This window comes from Leptosomus discolor, chromosome 18 (genome assembly GCF_034619465.1).
Source record: "Leptosomus discolor isolate bLepDis1 chromosome 18, bLepDis1.hap2, whole genome shotgun sequence".
NCBI classification, from domain to species: Eukaryota; Metazoa; Chordata; class Aves; order Leptosomiformes; family Leptosomidae; genus Leptosomus; species Leptosomus discolor.
The window spans coordinates 4,979,333-5,003,185 of NC_141408.1; the positions used below are offsets into that span (position 1 = coordinate 4,979,333).

The window sequence follows — 23,853 nt, forward strand, 5'->3', positions numbered from 1 at the left end:
ATGGGAACCAGTTTCTCTCTCTCTGCCACGCAGAGATGGCACACGCTGGAGTTTGCTGTAATGGTATTTTTAGCTTCAAAGTTAGGAGCTGCTGTTTTCTCCTTCTGTTTTGGAAGGAAAGGTTTTTACCCTATAGAACATTTATAGAGAGCTGTGTAATTCAGATCTTTTTATTCAACATGAGTTACTGTGACTTTCTTGCAAAACAGGGTAGAGAACACGTGCAGGTTTTGGGAAGGTTGGTTTGTAAGGAAGGAGTGTGTGCTCTCACTGTGTTTATGTACTGGGATCTTTGTGCTATCCAGGCTACCAGATGGGTCTTTCCTGGCATCTCATCAAAGTGTGTAGCAACTAGTGCCTGGCAATTATCTTGGCTTTCCCTGCTTAAGCACCACAAGTGAAAACATGGAGATTGCCACTACTCCAAGTGTCAGGAAAGCAGAATAATCCAACCACTTACAGGAAACAATGTCACAGCAAAGCACCAAAAGATGAGCTGAGGGCCGGGGTTGCATGTTGCTTAGCAATGCCTTTCTGCGAGGCATGGGTGAGATGGATGCTCTGCCACTTCTGACTTGGTGCGTCTCCTATGTTGCAGGTATTTTCAGTGCCCTCCCAAGTTTGGCCTCTTTGCTCCCATCCACAAGGTGATCCGGATCGGGTTCCCATCAACCAGCCCCGCCAAGGCAAAGAAGAGCAAACGAATGGCCATGGGAGTGTCTGCCTTAACCCACAGCCCCAGCAGCTCCTCCATCAGCTCTGTTAGCTCGGTGGCATCGTCTGTTGGGGGCAGGCCCAGCCGCAGCGGGCTGGTAAGGGACTCTTTCTACGGGCTGTGCAGCCTCGATCCACTTCTGCCGTGACCCAGCTCTCCAAGTGGGAGGGCTGGGGTTTTGTTTCAGCAGCTGCACTGGGGCAGCTGCTCCTTCACTGTGAATGAGGTGAGGGGAGTGTGGGATACTGTTACCCACCTTACAAACAGGACTCCCTCCATGGACACAAGACTCGTAACGGACACGAAGCGATTGTGACCGTTGCAGAGCCTGAACTGCTATTTGCAATGGGATGAATCTCAGCTCCACTGTCCACAGCAGGTTTTATGTAGGATCCCTGCAGAAAAATGCCGTTGCTTCTTGTCCCGCATGGTTGTGTAGCAGCGTGCTGCTGTATCGAGCAGCTATGCCAAAGCTCCTACACTGACTGCGTTTTACTGTGGAGGGGTGACACTGCCCTGGATCACATGCTTTGTGCTTTGGCAGGTACTCAAGAAGGCAGACACCAGAGCAGGCAGCAGTATTATTAAAAGCTCTGGCTCTGCCGTAGTGTGTGCTGCATAGCACCCGCAGTCGTCTTGGCTGGGGACAAGGGTGAGGTATCCATTACTGGGAGTGGATCAAAGCAGCCCATACCAGTCTCCAGTTGAGATCGGTCTCCTCCCAGCTGAGCTCACTGTTTGGGACTGTACCAGTGCAGGTCATCAGTAAAATATATTTAAGAAGACAGATGATACAGTACATGATAATCTTTCCTGACCCAGTTCCCACCTCATATTCTGTCCTTTGGGAAATAGTCCTTTCATTGCAGTGTGGAAGAGCTATTGAGTTTGTAAGCACTGTCCAAATGTTTTGCAGGCTTGTTAACCCCACTTGTAGGGTCCAGAGCTGGAACTGCAGCTCTGTACAGCCTAATAAATGATCTGTAGGTGAGCTGCATCCCAGATTTAACAGGAGCCTTCCAGCTATTCTAGACTGGGAAGGACATAGCTTTACCCCTTCCTCTTTTTTTCCAGCTGACGGAGACCTCTTCTCGATATGCCCGAAAAATCTCTGGCACCACAGCTCTCCAGGAGGCACTGAAGGAGAAGCAGCAGCACATCGAACAGCTACTGGCAGAGCGTGACCTGGAGCGGGCTGAGGTTGCCAAAGCCACCAGCCACATCTGTGAAGTGGAGAAAGAGATTGCCATCATGAAGGCCCAACATGAGCAGGTAGGAGGTGATGTGATCACTAGCACTCAAATATCTGGCATCACCTGAAGGCTTCAAATCATAACATTGCCGCTGTATAGCTGATGTGACACCTGGGCTCTGAATTCCTGCCGTTTGTGTGGAGACAGCTTCCTGCACAGTGGGTTAAGCTGAGGCTCTTCCTCCACTCCTGTCAGTGTAACCCGTGCTCTCTCTGCCTCAAGCCAGGAGCAGAAAAATGGATATGCCAGAAAAAAGGCAGTAGGTCGTTTGTGTCTGGTAGATCAATACATTTGAAGGGTGAAATGCAAGTGGAGGGCAAGCTTGTTCCCCATAGCCACCCAATCTGGCCTTGGCTGTGACTGCATTGCAGTGTTTTGTGATGCTATCAGGCCGTGCTGAGAACATCAGCTCAGTTCATATGTCACTGCTTTCCTGCCAGAGAGGATGTTTTTATCATATTAATAAAGTCAAGAGATCTGTAAGGAAAACAGGCTGATCATATTAGCTTTTTTTTTTTTTTGCACAGGCATTTGTACAGATGATATTTTATGCACTTGTATGCTGAATTCCTTGCTCATGTTTATAAACCCCAGTCAGTGACTAGGGAGCAGGGATGGCACTGTATATCTTTGTGTGGTGGGCCTCACCTGCCTGTCCGAAATGCAGGAGAAACTGGCAAACCAACCGCAAGCTGACATCTTCTTTGAATATAGCATTTTCCAGTAATTACCAGAAACAAATGAATTAACACAAGTCTGAAACTTCTCTCTTGCTTCATGACCAGGGCTGAATTGCACCTGGTAACCTCAGACTGAATTTTCAAAACTGTTCAGGCTTCAAGTTCTTAACTCTTAATCAGAGCTGGATTCTCCAAAGGGCTCAAGTCAGAGGCACTCAAGCATAGATCAAATTTACAGCTGCTCGAGATGGAGCAATTTTTTTTTCTTTTTGGTACTTATCTACTGGGCTTTTTGGAAAATCTACCTTCTTACCATAGCTCCCTCTGAAACAGATCATCAAAACCTTCTGTTCCCTTGATCCAATCCTTTTTTAAACTCCTCTGTACTTCAAACATTGCTAACTTTTGTGGCTCGGGCTCTTTTTTTGCTGCAGTACGTCACGGAGGCAGAAGGAAACCTCCAGCGAGCACGAGCCCTGGTGGATGGGATGCAGAAGGAGAAGATTGAGCTGTTGAACCAGTTGGAAGAGGAGAAGAGGTAAAGCGGGAGTGGATGGGCATGGAGGAGGTGAGGTCACGGGGGAGATGAGAACATCATTCACTGGATCTAGGGAGAAGAAAGTGACTGGGAAATCATCTTTGGATGTCTTCCAGTACTTCAAATACGCTGTGTTTCACTCTCCTGGCCTCTGTGGTCTGCCTGAATGTAGGGACGGGGCGTGCTGCTTCACGTGGTGGGAGGTTTAGAACAATTTTGCTGCCGTTGCACATCTGATGTGACTCTTGTCTAGGGTTGGACATCCAGTACTGTGACTGCCCCAGTCTGCTGACAAACTGCTGCTAATCACAAGTGAACAGTGAAGGATTCCCAATGAGTCCTGAACGTTCCTCTGTCTTATGGCTCTTAGAGGAGACGTGATGCTCTGTCATTCGGTGGGGTTGCAGTGAGCTAATTTTGTGATGTGAGCAGTCCTGGGTTTTTTGACTGTGCTCAGCTGGACCTACCCCACTGCTGCAATGCAATTGTAAAGCAGAGGACAGGCAGCCAGGGCAGCTCATACCTGGGATAGGGGCAGCTCTGTTTTGTTGCCAAAAGGAGTTTCATGATTTGACACACTTTCCTGCCAAATGCACGTAGCACTTCTTAAAGAAAAAGACACCAGCAGCTTCCATTCCTGATTAGGGCACCAAGTGCTGGCACTTCTGTGATGACCCTGATGAATATTTCACAGTCTTGTCCAAGAGCAAATGACCACGTCCAAGAGCGTGTCCTTGCATGTCCGAGAGCATTTGACCGTGGCAGATGTTGCACTGACAGTACAATGGTGGCCAATGGTTGATCTGCCACTGTCAGTAGAAGACCAAAGTCTTGCTTTCCTGCTGGGCAGTGAAGTTACTGAGGGTTTTCAGCCATCTTCCCTGTGGTTCGGTTCCCAACACAAAGCAGGGAGGAGCAGCATTATTTGCCTGAAGGAACGAAGGGCTCCGGTAATATCAGTTACTCTGAGATTTGATACCCTGGCCAAATACAGCTGTGTCACTGCGTAAACTGGAATTACTCGGTAAAGGTGGGATTAAGTCATGGCAAGGGTGTGGGCAGTGACAAAGCCTTGCCTTCAGATGTTCTCAGCGAAGTGTACAGTGTAAAATAACAGTGCCAGGTAATAAACAGAACTGTGCAGCTTGGGCCATCCCAGACCCCTAACCTTTCTGTACAGCCTGGCTTTGCTAAAGACCACTTCTTTCCCCTCTTTTTGTGATGTGCTGATGTTAAGGATGTTCCTTCTGAGGAAGGGAAGTCTGGCGTAGGGCCTTACTGTGGTGTGATTCATCATCTCCCCACATCCCAGAGGCCCCATCTATGTGTGTATGATGATGCGTACATTTCCTCTCTGGATAAGAGTGAAGATCTGCTTGTCATTCTTGGAGTCCAGTTGCTCCATGTATATAATTAAACTCTTCAGTGGGAATAGAAAGACATTTCTGTGTATTAAGTAACCAAAAGCAGCGTTGATTTCAATTGAATGATGCCCCTCCTGAGGATGAATTGTTCTTTCGTGCAGAAGTCTCCCTGTTCTCCTGGTAGGCAGCTCCTTTTCCCAGCTCCAGGAGGCCCTTTAACCCAAGACAGCTAAGTTCTTTCCTAAATATCAACAGATGCCTCCTCTAATTAGAGGAGGTTTAGACAAGGAAGCTTGTTTATGAAGTTAAATGTATACACAGCTATTTTTATCTGTAACAGAATCAGGATCCTTACATCTGGCTACCAGCTCAACATCCTCATTATTGCCTTTTTGTTTTTTAAATCAGTAAAGAGAAAAGAGGACTGAGTTTAAGGGAAAATTGAATTATTTTGTATCATTACTGGATCTTCTCTTCAGACCTTTCATAAGTCCTAGGCATGTCTGCGTTTGCATGTGGTTTTATGGGCCTTTGCATGACTGGCCTAAACAGTCTCTGGTGAAGGCTTTCTGCCAGGGTAGCTCACTCTTTTCATGTTGTGGAGACATTAAGCATTGCCCACCCTCTGCCAAGGAGGCAGAGGTTCTGATTCCCTTGGGATATTTTGTGTGGACCCTGTACACTCAGCACAGGAATTGCCCAGTGCTCGACTGCAGGATAACAAGGTCTAAGTAAACCAGTGAAACGTGGTTGTGGTTTTCATGTCTTCAGCATCCCAGCGTCAGTGAACAGTAGCTGGGCTTGCTGAGAGGTGGTGCAGCAGAAACAGTATGTCTGTGAGCATGTGCCTTGCAAGAAGGCGAATGTTTGCTATGTGGAAAGCTTGCTTATTATCTGTCTTCCTCCATGGGAATTCCTGCTTAGCTTCTGCTGACCTGTTTGTATACAAAGGTGGTCTGCAACTGTCTCCTCTCAGACTTCGGTTGTGCAGGGGAGGCCTATGTGCAATGGCTGCTTAGGAATGGGATGCTGACTGGGTGTTACTGATTGCTCTTTGTGTCTTTTTCCCCTCCCCAGGAAAGTGGAGGACTTGCAGTTCCGTGTGGAGGAAGAATCCATTACGAAGGGGGATCTGGAGGTAATTCCTAACGCCCGTAGGAAAATGTGGGGTCAAAACCTGAAACTGCATGTGGGGCCTCGCTTGAGTAATTTCTGCCACCTTTTGCTGAACGCTTGATCTTTATTGATATATTTGGATCTGCTGCAAATGTCATGGTTTAAACCATGAAGATTGTTCTTTGGTGTGTTGCCCAATGACTAATAATGCTAGAAGCTGCCTAGAATTATTCACATGCAGCCAGCCTGGCTTTAAATGCTGTCATGAGTTGCCAAGCCATGTTAAAATCTGACTGTATCTGAATGCGTTTCAGCATGTGTTTTTCCGCTGTGGAAACGAGTTGACTGCTCAGTCCCTGTCCCTGCAGTGTCCTGCTCTTAGCAGCTGATGGGCAGCACCATCTCCCAGTCAGGTGCTGTTCTGTTCCAGCCGAAACGCCGTGTGTCGCTGAACCTGCGGTACGCTCGTGTGGAGCCCTCCGCCCGCCAGTGTGGCGTTTGACACCAGGATACCCTTGCGTTTGGAAGGGCTATGGCTCAGGGCGATGCTGTTGCAGTGAATATTGTGCTGTCGGGAGCTTGCCCTTGAGTGAGAGGCTTTTCTGTGGGGGAGAAAAAAGGAAAAGAAACTATTTCTGTGAAAGCAAGGCCCTGCTCTACATGTATAACTCGGGACTTTCCTTAATCTTTAGCTGGAGTGCGAGGTCAGTAACAGAAACGTCAAGGGACTTGCTCTTGTGGTTTCCTGTTGGTCATATCAATAAAAGGCCAGGAAATGGAAAACTAGGCAATGGAGTATGTTGCTATGGCTTTGAGCCTTGTGGGACACACCTCTCCTCTCTGTCCAGAGGCTGGAGCAGAGTACTGTGTTTGACAAGGTATAAATCAGCAACGCACCGAGAGCAGACCTTTGCCGAAGGACAGCAAACGCAGTTTCTGCCTGGTGTATGGGTGCGAAATCAGGTTTCTGTGGTTCCTGAGCTTAGACGGTGGGTTCCTCCCAGTGCCTTAGAGAAGGGTGGTTGATCCATCCATCGTTCTCTTTGAGAGCAGCACATTGTCCCTCTGTAAGCTTTAACTGTTTAAGCTGTGTGATAACGGCAATGGGACAAGGGCTAGCCAGCAGGTCTATTTAGATATATTTTAAAAAGAAAAAAAGCCACGACGTTTTAGCAAGATACTAAGCTGATGTGACATAAGTGCTTCTATGACTGCAGGTCCCAAACTGAGGATAGGTCTGACTTTCATTTGGGCTGGGAAGCAGTTGCTTTGCAATGGGGTTGTGGCCAAGCTTCTTGCAGCCTGCCAGGGTCCTATCCCCACTTCCATGTTTGTTTGTACAGAAGAACAAATAACTTAGGGATGAGTCATGGAGCAGCTTGGTTTCCTGTGATCCAGAGAACTGGGATGTTCCCCCGTGAGTCCCACACCAGTGACAGCACACACAGTCAGAGGGCTTTGCTGTGGTCAGTTACGTTCTGTCCTGTCTAATTTGAATGCTCAGACTGAGTGATTGATTCACTGGAGTTAATGATCACCTTCCTGCTTTATTGTGGAGACAGGATTTCCAGAAGCAGGTAATCAGCTTAAAGGAAGAATCTGTCATTGGGAATCAGGGGAATAAGCGCTCCTTCACATTGCACTGTGTTTCCTGGGAAATGGTTGTCCCCGATATTCTTCACGTAGAATCACAATGAAGCCAGCCAGTGACTGCTAGCACAGCCCTCTGCATCCCTAGCTAGAGCTCAACTAACCACCCAAACACCAAAAGCAAAACCTGGAGGCAGTTGTCTCCTCTCCTCTAGTATTGTTTGTAGTCCTCTTACGCCACCAGCCCTCTTCCAAGTACACAGAGGAGAATGTTTATCTTGCACTTAACAACCAGTAACAGACGTGATGGTAAGAAAAGATTATCTCCTCTGTGGTCCCTGGATCTAGGGTTTCTGCTGAAGGCAGAAAATCCCGTAGTATTTCTCATAATATCATGTAGTTTTTGAACAAAGCTGGGACTCTCAGGTGTTGAGTAAGGCAGGGAGCATCCTTAGATGCTCTTTGACCAAAGAAATCAATGTGTCTGAAGCCTGGAGATATGGGTTCCAGTTTTTGGAGCTGATAAAGGAGGAGGAGCTGTGGATTTAGCCTTGAAATATAGTTGTGAATTCAACCTGGTTTTGTTCCTGGTTGGCAATGCTGATGCTGTAGTGCTTTGAAAGGTAAAAAACAATTGCAGGGAAAAAATAAAGGCTTTTGATGGTGGAAGACTGCGTTGTTATAGGAAATATTAACCTTTTCAAGGAACTCTCTCATGCTCGTCTCCTGAAATCTACCTCATACCTTGAACACCAGTGGGAAGTTAGTTTGTAATTTTTGGGTAGTAATTTTAGCCTAATGGCAAGAAGTAAGTCTAAAATTAAGATCTGAACTTCCTCAAAGTGCAGGAAAACTTTGGATTTGATGCTCTGAGTCATAAAGGGTAGGCAAACCAGTTTGCATAAAATGAGAAATAACACAAGGCTTGATGTGAATCTCAAGTGAAGCTGAATTTAAGGACTGTGAAACAGTTGATGTAACTTTCTTCCCTGATTATTTTTCTCCTCTATTTTCATATGTTTTTCCAGACTTGGAAAATAGCAGGATTGGTAGATACTGAGCAAGCTGGGCTGCGAACTTGAGTGTCACCCTCAGGAGTCTTGAGAGTTTCTTTGGGAGATTCAGAGATTAGTTTTATAATAGGGCAGCATCTTCAGGTAGCCAGTACCTGATATGCTGCCACCAGATAAGGCAATTTCAACAGTTTGTGTTGCTGAAGGTTCACTTGGGGATTTTGAGCTAGTGTAAATTGAGGAAAATTAATGAGTGTGAAGAACAATCATCCCTGTCAATAAAATCAAGCCTGGAGCTCCATCTTGAGATGTGGATCTTTCAGCTTTGCAGAGAGCAGGAGAAGCTACTAACTACAAAATTAAATTTCTTTATTTTTGTTGTTAGGATGCATTCAATGAATTTTTGCACTTCAGTGATATTATTTGAGGGTTTTGGTAACGTTCGGGTTTTTGAGACCACATCTTTTTTTCCTCCTTCAGGGCTCAAATAGGCCAGATAAAATACGGCATAGACTGAATGTACCTGGCAGCTGAGAATATATATAAGAGAAAACACGGATTTTTACAAACTTACGTTTCCATCATTTGTACATTTGTACACACTAACCAAAATTTTGTTGTAGGAAAGGGCAGAAAATCCCTAAAACTGGTTCTAATAGAAAGAGGGGGAAACGAATAATTATATGTAAAATGAAGGGCAGAAAATAGGGGTAAAAAAAATAGGGTTCTGATCAGGTTTATTTGCTTTTTGGCAGGTTCAGTTTAATTCAAAGGAAAATGTTGGTTTTATAAGCTAAAAAAAGGCCAGAGTCTGCATGCATTTTCCTATGTCTCCTCTCCTTTTTTATTTATGGGAAATTTTACAGGATACTATAGTGGTCATGGAGTCCTGAGGTTTGCCACCAAGTGAAGCTATATGATGCTTCTGCTTTAAAAGTGAAGGGCACTGAAGCAATGCCCTGAGTGAATGCTCCTGGATTTGGGCAGGCTTACATAAACTTCTTGGTGCTTGGTTTAATCACTTGTCAAAAAAAAAAAAAAAAGGCAAAACCAAAAAAGTTTGGTTTTCTTGTGTACAAGGCTATTAGAGTTTTAGTGTGCAAAAATCACTTTGAAGTTCATAGCAGCCCAATTCAAACTTAAGGCACTGGTGTGTATGACAGTTTGGTATCTGAATTTCTCTGGTTTGCTTTCAGTGCAGGGTATTTTTGGTTTTAGTAACGTGCTATCGTGCTATGTACAGTATGACCTGCTTTTTTTTTTTTTTCCCCACTTAGTGTAGGGTTCAAGCTGTCTCCAGAGTAAAAAGAGGATGGGAGTTTCCAACTCTTCAGGCTACCTTGTGATTCTTCTCGAGGAGAGATGCAGAGAATCATTGCAAGGTCTTTGCATTCTTTTATGTGGTGCAAGGGTCTTGTGCTGGTGGTCTGCAGTAGCGTGAGCTTTGCTTTTTAGAAAGTGTCTTCAGTATAGTCTTGATGCAAGAAAACACTGAAGCAGCTTTCTAATGCAGAGGGATGCTTTCCCATCAGAGATTCCATTTTCTTGTGAATAGCCACTACAAGTACCATGTAAAATCCCTTAGTGACCATTTTCTGTTTGGTTGGATTTTCCCTGCTTGTTTGGATCTTTATTCTTCTCCTGCAGTGAACTGCCTTTCCTTGTCTTGTACACTGAAGATGATGTTGCAGCCTTCTCTTTCCTTCTCTCTCTCTCTCTCCCTCTCTCTCTGTCTCCCTTCCCCTTTTCCCATCTCCACTGTTCTTCTTTTTTCCCTATGTGTGACCAGACTCAGACGCAGTTGGAGCATGCCCGAATACGGGAGCTCGAGCAGAGCCTGCTGTTTGAGAAGGCACAGGCTGAAAAACTCCTCAGAGAATTAGAGGACACCAGGGTAATCGACCCCCACTTGCCCTGCCTGCAGAACAGCGTGCTTGCCCCCTGCGTTGATGCTCATAACGCCTTGCTTTGGGTTTCTTTCTTTTGGTTTTTGTGGGGTTGATTGATTTTTTGGCTTGAATTTAGGCTTCCCTGGTTTTTTGTTTGGGTTTTATTTGCTCTCTCTCCTGAAAATAGTGGTACAATATAATTTCTAGCTTTGCTTCTTGTGTTGGGGACATGTTTCTCAGATTGGGTTTGCTTCTCTGCCCCATGCCACCATTTGACACATGAGCTCTTCACAATTCATCTTTCAGTTAACATGCCCGGATAATATCCGCACCCTGCACAATTCATTCTGCCTTGAGGCTCCCCCAGGCTGTAATAGGAAATAACATTGCAATCAGCATTGCCTTTGTCCCCTCTCTAGTTGTGGGAGCTGCCATCTGAAATGGAAGATACTGGTGAGTGCAGGTGGACCAGCTCTGATCCTTGGCCATGCCTGCAACAGGACAGGCTGCCCAGATGAGCAGCGCACCCGATCCTAAAAGCAGCCAGACCTGGAAAGGGCTTTTCCGTGCTGGTGTCACGTGGGAAGCGGCAAATGTTCTCACCGATGGATTTTTAGAGCTGTAGAAAACAGAAACGTGAGGTTCTCCAAATGGGCTAAATGGTTTGAATGCCCATCTAAAGTAAAAAACACCCAGCCTCCCGGGCTGGTGGTTACTGGGGAAAATGGCAATGGAAATGAAATGGAATTGGTCACTTGTGTTTTGGCTTGGTTTCCTTGTTTCTTCTGCCTTTTTCTAATACCTCATCTAGTCGAATCTCCTCTCCTCATCCATAGCTGCAGCACCCTGAACTCCCTGTGACTAGCAGGTAGTTCAGTCCTGTTAGGTTACATTCAGATCATAAGACATTGATCCATAGCCCTTATGCTCAGTGTTAACCATGGCCAGATTTATTGGCTTGCATCCTCTAGCCTTGTACGTTATTTTTACTTTGCTAATAAACTCTAACAAGTACTCATGTGTAAAAAACCCATTTCCTTTTTACACCAGGGTAAACAAATTAGGATGCAGAAGAGAGGTCTGTAGGCTGAGGATTGCTGAGCAATAAAGGAAACATGATATGCTTAATGCTGGTTTCAATGCTTGTGATATTCCTGCATGTGCAGTCACATTTCCTCTGTGCATCATCTGGCAAGATGCCTAGTCTAGAAATATAATGCCCTTTCAGGACATTATTTTTCTTAAACCACTGTTGCTCTCTAGTGAATTTCAGGGGTTGTTTCAAAGATGTCGGTTTTTCTGTAGAAAATGAGAGGTTCATATTAGGAAAAACAAATTGCAATTGGCACAAAACCATACCTGTTAGTTATCAGTGATGGTTACCCTGGTGCAAAACTGTGCTCAGGTTGGAGGGTGCTGGGTATTCTTTTCCTGTTTATTTGGACTTTGACTAATGTACTTCGGATTTACTTCCACTGGAGCACACTTACTTAAAGGGAAAGATGCAGCCATGAGAGGTGGGGACTGACTTTGTCTTCTCTCTCGTGTTGCAGTTGACCACAGTAGCAGAGAAGTCCAGAATCCTGCAGCTGGAGGAGGAGCTGAGCCTCAGGCGCAGCGAGGTGGATGAGCTTCGGCAGTGCCTCAGGAGCTCTCACCAAGCAGAGACCCCTGAGCATAACCTTGGCTTGCAGTCAGAGGCTCTTCGTCTACGAGATCAGCTGCTGTCTGCCAACAAGGAGCATCAGAAGGAGAGCAGCCAGCTAAAGGAGAAGTACGAGAAGACATTAAAGAAGTACCAGCAGGAGATGGAGAAGCTGAAATCTGTCAATGAGAAGTACTCACAAGAAATTGTTGACCTAAAGCATAAAGTGCAGCAAGCCACTAATGAGAACATGGGGCTCATGGACAACTGGAAGTCCAAGTTGGACACATTAGCTTCTGACCACCAGAAGTCTCTGGAGGATCTGAAAGCCACATTGAACACAGGCCCCGACACCCAGCACAAGGAGATTGTGGAACTGAAAGCAGTGGTGGAGAGTATAAAGATGGAGCACCAGCTTGAGCTGGAGAACCTGAAAGCAAAGCATGACATTGAGACCGCTGTTCATATAAAGGAGAAAGAGAGTCTCAAACTGAAGTTGCAGGAGGCTGTGGATGAAGTGGAAAAAAGCAACAGCAACTGGAAAATGCAACTGGAAACCAAAAGTAATCAGCACCTTCTTGAGCTCCAAGATGTGAAGGACAAGTGTCGAGATGCTGAGCTGAGGGTGCATGAACTGGAGAAACTTCATGGTGAATATAAAGATCAGACACAAGCGATAGCTTTCTTGAAAGAGCAGATTTCTTTGGCTGAGAAGAAGATGTTGGACTATGAAACATTACAGAAAACGGAAGCCCAGAGCAAACAGGAGATCCACAGATTGCAGGAAAAAGTGCTTGTCTTAGAGAACAAGCTGCAGTCCATGGAGGCCCTGCATCCTTCTCAGCACGCAAATGTATGACTTCTGGGTCATTTTGGTTGTTTATCATCACTGTTAGTAACCCTTCCTAGGAGTAGCCCTCAGCTGCTGCCTTGTGCAGTTTTCTGAGGCTTTTATGCCTCAAAGTATCTGAATGTTTTTACGTTCCACTGATAGTGCTTTTTCTGCACTCTGTCTCCATGCTGGAGGTGTTGTGCCGCTCTTGAAAGCCAGTACAGTGGCACAATTAGAAGACGTAAGAGTCAAGAGAAGCAAGTGGGACACATCTGGGCTTGATGGCACACGAGAGCTGTGGCAGTAGGGCTGTTGTGGTTTGTTGGGGTGGGTTTTCATCCTGAGCAAGCAGCATTCTTAGCTGAAAAAGCATCATTTCTACAACACAGCTGCTGTCCTCCAAGGAGCTGCAGCAGCCTTAATGTATTATTGAGCAAGGCTGTTTAGGGGTAGGTGGAAGACAAGGTGGAAGAAGAGCATGCTGAGATGGAGCATATACCTTGCTCAGCACGTGGAGCATGGTTTGAGAGCATCAGTTAGGGGGCTGAGCTGGTGGGTTTGGGTGGAAGGTGCATGCCAGCAGTGCGGCAGAAGCAGTGGGGAGGCTTCACAGCATATACGGGAGACCCAGGGAAATGTTGACTTTGAGGATTCTAGTGGAAGAGATTCTAGCAAGGGTCGGGATGACACCAGGCTGGGGAGATAAAATGCCTGATTGAATAGGAGTCCTGAGCCTCTCAGGCAAGGCTAGGATGAGAGCAGTAATAATATGAAGAGGTCAGTTTTCTGTGGCCTTTGTGTCTTTTTAAGTCATCCTCATTTTAATTTTTTTTACTATTTGCCACAGGATGCCATCCTGCTTTTGTGCATGGCACATGGACACGTGTCAGGCTTTGCACTAGAATGAGGGGGGGGAACTTGCTACTCATGGCTCTAGGCTGGACCCCTGTTTGTGTTTTTGGATTTTCCATGAGAAATGAGCAAAAAACCAACTTAGAACTTGTCCCCGTGGGGGTGCAGAACATGCACATGAGCCATGAAATGTGCACGTTTTGAGAATAATCATTTGAAATCTGTCACTGGTGATGTAGTCACCAATCCAGACTGAGGTGCCAATGAAGTGAATACAGGGCCTATGTTTAATTCGCCAGTGTGGTCGGCCACATTGAAATCGGTTGCACCTCTAGGCAGCAAAGTCAAGCCCATGAATTGCTGTTGGCCATGTCAGAGCTTCAGGCCTGCAGAAAGACACGCTGAACTGGACAGGAGAGGCAAAAGCCCAAGGAAGGTTCTACAGCATTAATGGTGTTTCAGGGGTTGCTCAACACGTTTCATCTAGTAAAAACAGTTGTGAACAATAAGTACAGCTGTGGCTCTGGGAGAAGTGGGTTGTTCTTACAACATGTCACATATCGTAGCCAATATTCAAACAGGAATGAATGTAAAAGAAGCAGCTGGAGGCTTGTTCCAGAGCCCTTTAGATACATGAGAGGGCTCTGGGGGGATATAGATATTGGATTAGGACCAAGGAGTCCTGAAATAATTATTTTAACTATGTGTTGATTAAAATCAGGAGAATGTGGGAAGAAATGCATGGGTGAAAGCCTTTGAGTATCACAGGGCAAATTCTGTTTTCGAATGTCTTAGCTGATTTAATGTGACTGCAGTGTTAACTATCCAAATATTTTAAACAAACAAATGTGTCTTGTGACCGTCTTTCCTAGACCTTCAAGTGAGAACCACAACTGCACTTCCAAAGAGCAGTTAAATCGTTTTTCTGTATCAAAAATACATCTGGAGGTGTATTTCCCTGTTGGGTGTGCTCCTGCTTCTGTTAGACGTATCCTGCAGCCCACTCAAGCTCTTGGGGGCTGGCCACAGCAACTGCTTGATCTGGGGCATGTGCTGAGGTCCCACCAAAGGCTGCTGGGCATGAAGAGGCTTGAAGGGTGAATTGTGGTCTCTGCAATGGAAAGCTTGGCCGTGAGCTCTGCGGTCTCTGGCTTTTCATTGCAGTATAGACAAAAGAGGGTGGGGAAAAGGCAGAATCCTCTATAGGGACCAGCATTTGCTTTTTATTACTTTTATTAATGTATTCATTCTCTAATGATTATCATTTTATCAATGTTTCATTGCTGTTTTTATAACTTTGGGCACAGTTAGGTTCTTCAGAAGTTGAGGAACTTGTTGTCTGATAGATCTTGAGCTGAATGCCAAAGAGCATTTGCACCTCAATGTTTGCCGTGCTTAACCACAGGAGACTGGTCCAAGGGAGAGCAGCTCTTCCACTGCACATACTCTTGAGTTTGTGAAAGCTGGAACCAGAGCTCGTGAGGAAAGCCTGATCTCTCCTCCCTGCCAGGTGAATCTTGCTGTTGTGCTCAGCTGCCTGCTGTGCGTGGGCACCCTCAGGTGGTACCTGTCAGCCTTCAGTAGGCGAACCCAACTGTACAAGTGACTCCTTTGTTTCCCTCTCCAGAAGCATATAAACATCACAACTTGGGTACTGGATCCACTTCTGCTTTGGTGGGGCCTTGTGAGTTGTTAACTTTGCTTTGCATCTTTGGGTAAAGGGCTGTTTTACATCTCCTATTTTACATCTGTTTCAGGTGATTGAAACTAATGATATTTCAGAAGAGAAGATAAAGATGAAGCAGACTATGGAAGGTATGAAATGTTACTGTTTTGTTGTTTGTTTTTTCTTGGAACACCCTGTTCTGGTGACTCCCGTGCCTCCCCTTCCTGTAACTTTGTGCTCTTGCAGGGATGGCTGTGTGGAAGGGGCTTAGGAAGCAGTTTGACCTCTCAGATTTTGCTGGATTGCATTTGTTGTCTGGCTTCTTTTTTTTCCTTCTAATGTGGCTGGGCATATGCAGGGGTGGATGTTTTCACTTGTGTTACACACTCACCATGCAGATGGTGCAGGTTGGAGACAGATCTGGGGCAATGGGCACGCTTCCATCCCATCACTGGTTTTTTACAGCAGGTAAAATCCAGATGTTAAATTGCTCATAAAAGACTGCTAATGGTAGATATTAATGTGACTGGCTTAAAATAGTGGGGGTTGCTATTTTTTTATTAAGCTTACTATAAATCAAATCCATCCTTTTAACAAAACGTAGAATTTATGCACTCAGAAAACTTGCATCAAGTAGCTTTGAAACCAAATTGCCCTCAGCCTCCCTCGCAACGAGGGTAAGCCATAACCCCTAGTCTGAGCAGCAGCTTTCTTAAACCTGTTCAGTATGGCTTCCCAGCTGTGTCCTGCCTCCTAACATCTGGCTGGGGGTGAGATGCAGAGACACCCATTATCTGTCTCCTGCTGCTTCTCTGCCCATGCAGGGTGCCACCACCATGCCCCTGGCGCACCCTCACCCATGCTGTACGCTCGATGCTTTCCTGATTTGCACAAAGCATTTTTCAAGCTTCTAGTCTTTATCTTTTCTTTTCGTTCTCCTGCAGACCTCCAAGACAAGCTGAGTAAAAGAGATAAAGAGGTGTCATCACTCGTGTCCCAGACTGAAACTCTAAGGGCCCAAGTAAGTGGTAAGTTTCCCTAATCCAGTGCTGGTGGGAACTAGGTGTTTCCCTGCTTGTCCTCTGTGCTGGTGTTGAACAAGGGCCTCGGTGCTGAAATGGGCTGGTGTAAAACACGACACTACCTGTCTTTTAATGGATATTGTTGATAAAACTTTGTTCAGGAGTTTCAGTCTCTTTTCAGAAGTTGAACACAAACACTGCAGAAGGTATTTGTATCCTGTGAGGGAGGGTTTGGGCTCATTGAATGTGAAAAGCTCAAGGGACAGAAGTAAATGGAGCTGGATGTGTTGTTCCTGAGATCTCTCCCTAAATAAGGCCAGATCTACAGCTAACCAGGTCTGTGCTGTTAGACGTGGGAATTGAGAAAACGCAAAAAGCAGGAATGTAACTACAGGACTAAGTGACCTTTCTTCTGCCTGTATCCTCTGCTTCTTGTAGCTTTGGAAAATAAGTGCAAAACGGCAGAAAAGAAGGCTGATTCGGTGTTAAAAGAAAAGAAGAGGCTGGAAGGGGAACTGGAAGCCTTGACCAAGAAAACACATGATGCTTCAGGGCAACTGGTCCTGATTAGCCAGGAGCTGCTCAAGAAGGAAAGGTCAGTCTGCAGGTTTGAAGGATGGAGCTGGAGACAGGGGCCTCTGTGTGTTTTCGTGTTTGTTCAGGGTGCTGTAATTTGCCACCAAAAGAAATGTGGAGGTTGAATTGTTGAAGTCCAGCCCCCAGCTTTCCTGCTCGTTAGAGATGCTCGTGTGGGAATTTGGTTAAAATTAGGGGCTGTGAATTATTAAAGGGACTGCCCTTTCGCTGCTTGCCGGGAGCCGCAGGACAGCTGAGTGCCCATGTAGGTGCTGAATGAAGCCATCAGCTAAGCTGGATGCTGCCCTGCTCTGAAATACGGTGCTCTGCGCAGGTCCTGGTCACTTTAAAGCTGGCATGGTGGGGAGGACAGGAGATCTGAAGCCCCCAAAGTGGTGGGAGTTGGGTCAGGTTTGCTCACTGACCTTTCTTTGGATCTGTAGCGAAGGTGGGAGGGAGCGCAGCAGGACTCCAGTGGTGTGTGGGCTCTGGAAACGTCTTCACCTTTTCATGCTGCTTCTTCCAGGAGCCTGAACGAGCTGAGAGTGTTGTTACTGGAGGCGAACCGGCACTCGCCTGGGCCAGAGCGGGACCTAAGCCGGGAAGTGCACAAAGCCGAGTGGCGGCTGAAGGAACAAAAGCTCAAAGATGACATCAAGGGGCTGCGAGAGAAACTGGTTGTGCTGGTGAGGGCATCGAAACCCCTCCTGGCCTTGGCCTGGGGGCTGGAGGTCTCTGTGCTGCTCGTGGCGGGGATCCTAGCCTTGCACCCTTGCTCCAAGTCTTTGTGCTTTCTTTTGTGCTACTGAGCATCTGATGGGAACTTCCCTGACAGTGCCTGTGAGCTGTGGCCTGGCTTAGTGGCACCTCATTAGGCAGCAAAAATGTCCATATGTCCTTCTCCAGCATTTTGCTGTTCCCACAGGTTTTAGATCCATGGCTAAATAGGGCTAAAATTTGTGGGAGAAACTGAAGGTCAGCCAGCTGCCCCACATTGTTATACACATTCTCTGATCTAGGAATAAGCAGTGTCCTCTAATTCCTGTGTGCTTCAGTGTCCTCCAGTGGTTGAAACGTGAATAATTTATTTGAACTCTGCTGGGAACAAATTGGACCTGCTGCTGGTTGCACTTGATATGATTGCCTTCAGAGTTGTGCTCTGACCCCACCTACTGTTGAAATCAAAACACGGTTATATGAGTTACTGTGGATTTCTACTTTGCTTAGTTTCTGTAGTTACTGGTTTTAATCTAACATACTCCTCTTTTCCCTTTGCTGTTTAAGGACAAGGAAAAATCAGTAACGGATCAGCGGCGATACTCCCTGATCGACCCCTCATCAGAGTCAGAAGTGATCCGGCTGCAGCACCGGCTCGTCAGCACAGAGGATGTGCTACGCAATGCACTGGAGCAGGGCCACCAGATGGAGAAGCTCATGGAAGCAATGAGGCTCTCCTCCGAGAAAACACAGGTATAGCGTGGGCAGGCATTTCCCAGGACACCCAGCCATCGGCGGTCATCTGTCTTGAGCGATCTCCTGGATCTTGTCCCTTTCTTTCTGCTGGAAACAACCTGGCAGGACTTTTTGTTCTGTCAGGTGTAGCTTAAAACTGAGAAAAGCCTTGCTGTTTAGTAATTACAGATCTTTTTGTGTTCTGCCAGAATGGTTGCTAATCGTGGTGTTTTGGGGAAGGTTGCAGTGTGACTGTGTATAATGACATGTGACCGCATATCCTTGCAGTACAGGCACTTTATAGGGTGAAAATTAAGGGTTTCTGCCATCCCTGTTCTTTGAGAGGTTTATTTCCTTGCAGTCCATAAACAGAAACTTTGGAGGTGACCCTGGGAAAATGTTTTCCATTTCTCTTACCAGCTTGTGGAGGCATCTCTCTCTCTGATCTGGGTTTGCTGATGGACCGTGAATGTTCCCATTCCAGTTACTGTCTTCTCTTCCCAACTTCTTCTGGTGTCCCTTTGTTTCCTCTGACAAAACAAAACTGCTTCTGTTGTTTGTCTTGCATCCTTCTTTGTGAAATTGAAGACTGCAAATAACTTGACTCTCCACGTTTGTCTTGTCCCAACTCATACCTGTGGTGTCTGAGCCCTGGCTGATTCCTCCTGCACAGCAACCTGCCCCTTGTGCCCAGCTTTGTGCTTTGTGTCCTTTATTGCTCTTGTAGCTGTATTTTGTCTTCTGTCTGCAACCAGGTCATGGCTTTCAGAGCCCAAATGCACCAGCGCTCCTCTTGTACTTGCTCATTTAAATTCTTAGCTGAAAAATGTCTTTCTCTTGCAGTAATGAGCTACAACTCACATTCAAGCAGACACCTTAGGATAGTACAGAACAAGCCACTAGACACGGAGAATGGGCAGAGAGCTTGTTTTCCCTGATGCAGGTGCAGATGGGTTGTGGTAGGTAACCTGGGGGATATCAAGTCTCCTCCCATGACACTCTTCTGCACAGTTTGCAGATACACCAAATGACAGTTTGCATTGCAGCAGTACTTGCAAGCGGGCGGTCAGGAGGAGGGTGCATGGTAAAAACTGCAGCCCTGAAAGCTCTGCTGGCTTAGCTGAGCATCTGTGTGCTGCAGACAAGTCTCTTTATGTCCCGCAGTGCAGCGGCAGCAGCCCTCTGCCAGCACCAGGCAGGACAGCTGTAGTTGTGATGACAAGTTTATGGCAGTCCAAGACATACTGTAATCCTGTCAGTGCATCCAGAGTGACTTTAGCTTCTGCTGTCGTTGCTGTGTGTCAAATGAAAATGCATCATGACAACCTCATCTGTGGGAAGCTCTGGGAAGGGTGGGGAAAGTTATTCTCTGTGTGCTTCAATGCTAAGTCCCTTGAGAAAAAAAAATCTTCCCTTTCACATTCCTGTCTCCAGAGGTGGTGCGGGTGGTGATTTATTTCTTCCCCAACTGTAGAAAATAACTAATCTTACATAAAGTGAGTTGGAGTGGACCTTATGAGGTCAGCTAATCTATCCCTGGTATTACTTTGATACTTTCATGCTTAAGAAATCTTAGCGATACGACAAGATAGTATTATGCCTTCAGCTACAAACCGTGGTACTGAGAGACAGACAGAGGATTACTGCGGGAAGCTAGGCTTCAAACTTCTATTGATGTCAGGTTTTTAAAGTGCCTAGTTACAAGGAAGTCTGGATCAAAGCTCCCTCGTTTCGGTATGATAGCTGTTCATCCTTCCCCTTGTGAAGGGGAGTTGTTAACCAGGAGCTTTCAGGCTGAGCCTGAGGACATCGCTGACCTAAAGAGATCCTGGTGCAATAGTTAGGGAATTGCTGCTTCCTCCCCAGAAGCCACGTTTCTGCTGTAACCCATTCTGCAGTACCTTCTGACCTCCCGTCTCGTCTCTGACAGCAGCAGCTGTTGCCCAGGGATCTGCCTTGGCACCGCTCTCCCTTTGTCTGTAAAGCCTTCGCTCTGCAGCACGCTCTGGAAGGAAATCACTAATTACCACAAGCTGCTGCCGCCGCCGCTCTCCCTTCGCGGGCTCAGTCAGCCACCGCGCTCTGCAGCCCTTGATGCGCGGGGCTGGCCTTGCTGTTACGACGAGGAGGTGCAGGAGCTGGGGGAGCGCGATGGCACTGGGTCTTTGTTTCATCGCTGAGTAATTGCTGCCTTGCTGTTTCCATGCCTGCAGCTGCAAAGTATTTGTCCTGTAATAGAAGAAGAGGATCTTTGCCTTCTCCACGTCTTGGGAGACCCTGATCTCGCAGCTTTGCAGGAAATGACAGGGATTTGGCACTCGGGCCTTTTCTTGGGGAGTTTGCAGTGATTGCTCTGGGAGCTTTTATTTCATTTCAAGGAAATTGCACCACTTTGTTCATTACCATGACGGTGTCCTGAAACCAAATTTCAAACCTCATTCCTGGTATCTGATAGCTGCTTGGTGCTCCGACTAGGTGTGCTGCGGCTGGGTTGTGGTATGTTGGTGTCGCCTGTGGCAGTGGGTGCAGACCCCATAGCTGAGTCACTACAGCAGCACTATTCTTGCCACCCATCCAGGTAGGATTCACTGCTGGGCAAAGAGTTCAGGCTCTCAAAGCAGAGCTCATTTTGAATCTCTGCCTGTTTTTCCTGCCCAAATTAAACCTCTGTCCCGTAGGGTTGATTATGCACCTTCATGGTCACAGTAAGAGTGGATCTGGGTACCTGGGACTCGTCTAATGATGGGGTTTAAACCTTAGAGTCTTGTCTCCCCACAACTTCTGGGTTTGCTGCCATCAGCAGTTCACCAACAACTGAGAATCTGATTACCAAGACCCAAGCAACTGACATCTGGCATGCTGTGACTTCAGGCTGCAGCTTTCTTCTCTTGTTTGGGCTGGTTCTACGGTCATTTTGAAGCTGAAGGGCTCCATGTTATCCCTGCTAAAGAAACATTATAAATGTTTAAAAGTTCTTATGCTTTCTAAAGATAGAACAGCCTGTCCTGGCTGCCAGACTTGCCCCTAGAGATGGGGAATGGCAAATGTCCTTTTCACTGCTGGGATGTTTGCTGTGCTGTGTTTTGCAGCTACCACTGCCCTTGGCTGAGGGTTTGTTTATGGGGATTTAAGAGTCAGAAGTGAAGAGCAGGTCTGTGTCCTGGGGGATGTTTTGTAGCTCGGAAGGATGCAGTCTGGCATGTGTGGATTGGGCCAGGGTGCAGAGGGCAGGAAGCTTCTTGCCAAAAGTTGGGTGGGATTTTTACATTCTCCTTTCTGCGTGTGGAGTGGGCTGCTGAGGAAGGAGATGGCAGTCTTGCCAGATTTCTGCACTTGTAGGCAAAACCACTAGGCTCTGTGTCCCTCTTCAGTAAGTGTTGTCTGTTCTCCATTGCAGACTGTTGGAAATTCTGGGTCTGCTAACGGGATTCACCAGCAGGATAAATCCCACAAGCAAGAGGTAAGTTATAAGCAGAACTTTGCTTGAAACAGTGACTGCTTCATGTGATCTCTTGCCTGCTGTGCTGGGAACAGCTCTTGGATGGAGACAGTTCTGCCAGCAAAGCTTGGTGGCATCCTTCCCGCAGCAAAAGCCAAGGGCCTTTGCACAACTCCAGTTCCCAAGCATGATGGGAATCTCACCTCACCGTTAAAACCCCTTGGATCAGCCCATCAGGAAGGCGCTAGTGAGATGCACACTGAGGTGCAATGGGTGCTTGCTCTGGGAGAAGCAGTGGGAAGGGAGTTTCCCCTCAGTCTCCTGGGCCAGTGCCTGTATGGCTCTTCTCCTGGCAGCCCCAGCTTAGAACCTGCTCAGTCTCCAATCTGCACCATCCCCTTTACGTGGGTGGCGTTTGTGGGACCTGCTGTCCTGCCACAGTTTTCGTGATGTAGGGCAAGACCTATAGCCTCAGACTTCATCTCCTCACAGGCAGGATGGCCGGCCTGAGGAAGAGGCCATGTAGCTTACTGGGCAGAGCAGTGAGTGGGTTGGGACATGGCAGGCCTGGCAGCATTCTTCTTCTGTAAAAATACCTCTGGGCTTGTCCTTGTTTTGCCTAACAAGGCCTCTTTTCTTCCAGGAGAAGCTCTGATAGAGAAGAGGTGAAGAGGATCATTTCATGCCAGTATCAGCTCCTGTGCACAGTGAGGAACAACTACCACATCTGGCTTTCGCACCTCCAAAAGACCAGACACAGTATTTTCACTTTAAAGCAGGACAATGTTTATAATACACTAACTGATGTAATCGGGACAATCCTGGAGTCCAGTTTTCCAAGACAGCCGTTGTTCCAGGAGGGGAGCAGAAAGATCTCTCTGGGTTTGGTTTCTTACTTGTGTTGGTTTTGACTGTGGAATTTGTATTGCTTGAGCTGCCCTTGTCCCACCAGCTGACGTGGCCTAGATGACAGCTGCCCCGAATGGTGGCTGAAGTGTCAGCGAGTCCCAGTAACCCCACAGGAGCTGCAAAGGGATTTGCTTGTGGTGTTCAGCTCCAAAGCACGTGCCCAGAGGCAGAGGTCTGTCCCTTCCACCCACCCCGGTGTCTTGAAGACCTGCACAAGCCAGTGAAACCTGCTGGGCTGACTGTTCGCGCTGGCACGCGTAGGCTGAGGAAGACGGGGTGTGGGGACGTGTTTCCCTCCTCGCCTTGCGGAAGACATCGCTGTTGTAGAGCACGGAGGCTGCACTTAGTACTTGTATCGTAGCATGTCGCGGGAATAATCTGATTTCAGAGGGATATTTATTTTGTTTCTCACCCACTGCCATTTGGGGAAGGAGCTGTGGTGGCTCTGAGTTTGGGGACGGGCACACCTTGCTCAGGTGTGGTTGGCCTTTCTCCCTGCAGAGAGGTCGCTGAGCAGGCCTGCCGATGCCCTGGGCCGCAGCCGGGCTGCCCAGCCTCCTCCCCCTCACCCCCCTGTGTTTTATCGGGTCGGTTTTGAGCGCAGGACTCTGGGCGGCTGGAGCTCAGCATCACCAGTCTGAGAGCTCTGTGCTGGCTGCAGTCAGCGTGGGACAGATGCCTTGAGGAAGTGGTTCCCTCCTTGCCTGTTCAGTTTAACAGCTAATCGGGGATTGCCTGCCCCTTCTCCAGAGCTGTCCATGGCTCTTCAGTACGATGCCCATCCCCTGCTGCCAGGAATGGAGGAGGCTAAAGTGCTGCTGTGAGCATTCACGCGGTAGTGGCTGTCTGTATGTGATGGGTACCACAATCCCCTGTGCACGACCTGAGTACGAGCATTTGGAGCAGAAGGAATCGAAGACTGGAGCCAACACAGCTCTGGTGTCTGTACACAGCAGTGCAGGCCCAGGCAAAGGTCTCGTTCCTTCTTCTGAAAGCTTTACTCTTCTCTTTAACTTTGCACCACAGCTCCCAAGGGATGTTAGGGTGGAGGAAGGGGATAATATACTCTTAAAGGTGTGAGAGAGTCCGGTTCAGATTCACTGTTCAGTACCACAGGGAAGAGCCACAGCAATATTTTTCCAGGCTTCCCCTAGTTAGTGCCCAACAACTCCAGTCTTCAGGAGCTCTTGTGTTATGATGGGGCACCTGCGAAAGAGGACAAGCCAAAAGACCACTGAGAGAGGAGATCTGAGCCAGACCACAGCAGATGAACGTTATGGCATGTCAGCTTCATTGCTTTTG

The 23,853-nt window shown here is 47.2% G+C and overlaps 1 protein-coding gene across 1 annotated transcript in view; it reads left to right on the plus strand.

The window, feature by feature from the left end:
* Positions 1–21,690, plus strand: part of CLIP2 (CAP-Gly domain containing linker protein 2) — a 58,155-nt gene extending 36,465 nt beyond the window's left edge. The window contains exons 4-15 of the mRNA XM_009953694.2: positions 599–812; positions 1,790–1,987; positions 3,083–3,186; positions 5,628–5,688; positions 10,059–10,163; positions 11,712–12,656; positions 15,245–15,302; positions 16,098–16,181; positions 16,614–16,770; positions 17,278–17,437; positions 18,036–18,221; positions 21,601–21,690. Of these exons, the coding sequence (XP_009951996.1) occupies positions 599–812; positions 1,790–1,987; positions 3,083–3,186; positions 5,628–5,688; positions 10,059–10,163; positions 11,712–12,656; positions 15,245–15,302; positions 16,098–16,181; positions 16,614–16,770; positions 17,278–17,437; positions 18,036–18,221; positions 21,601–21,690 (2,362 nt within the window). The remainder of the gene's footprint in view (positions 1–598; positions 813–1,789; positions 1,988–3,082; positions 3,187–5,627; positions 5,689–10,058; positions 10,164–11,711; positions 12,657–15,244; positions 15,303–16,097; positions 16,182–16,613; positions 16,771–17,277; positions 17,438–18,035; positions 18,222–21,600) is intronic.
* The last annotated feature ends 2,163 nt before the right edge of the window (positions 21,691–23,853 follow it).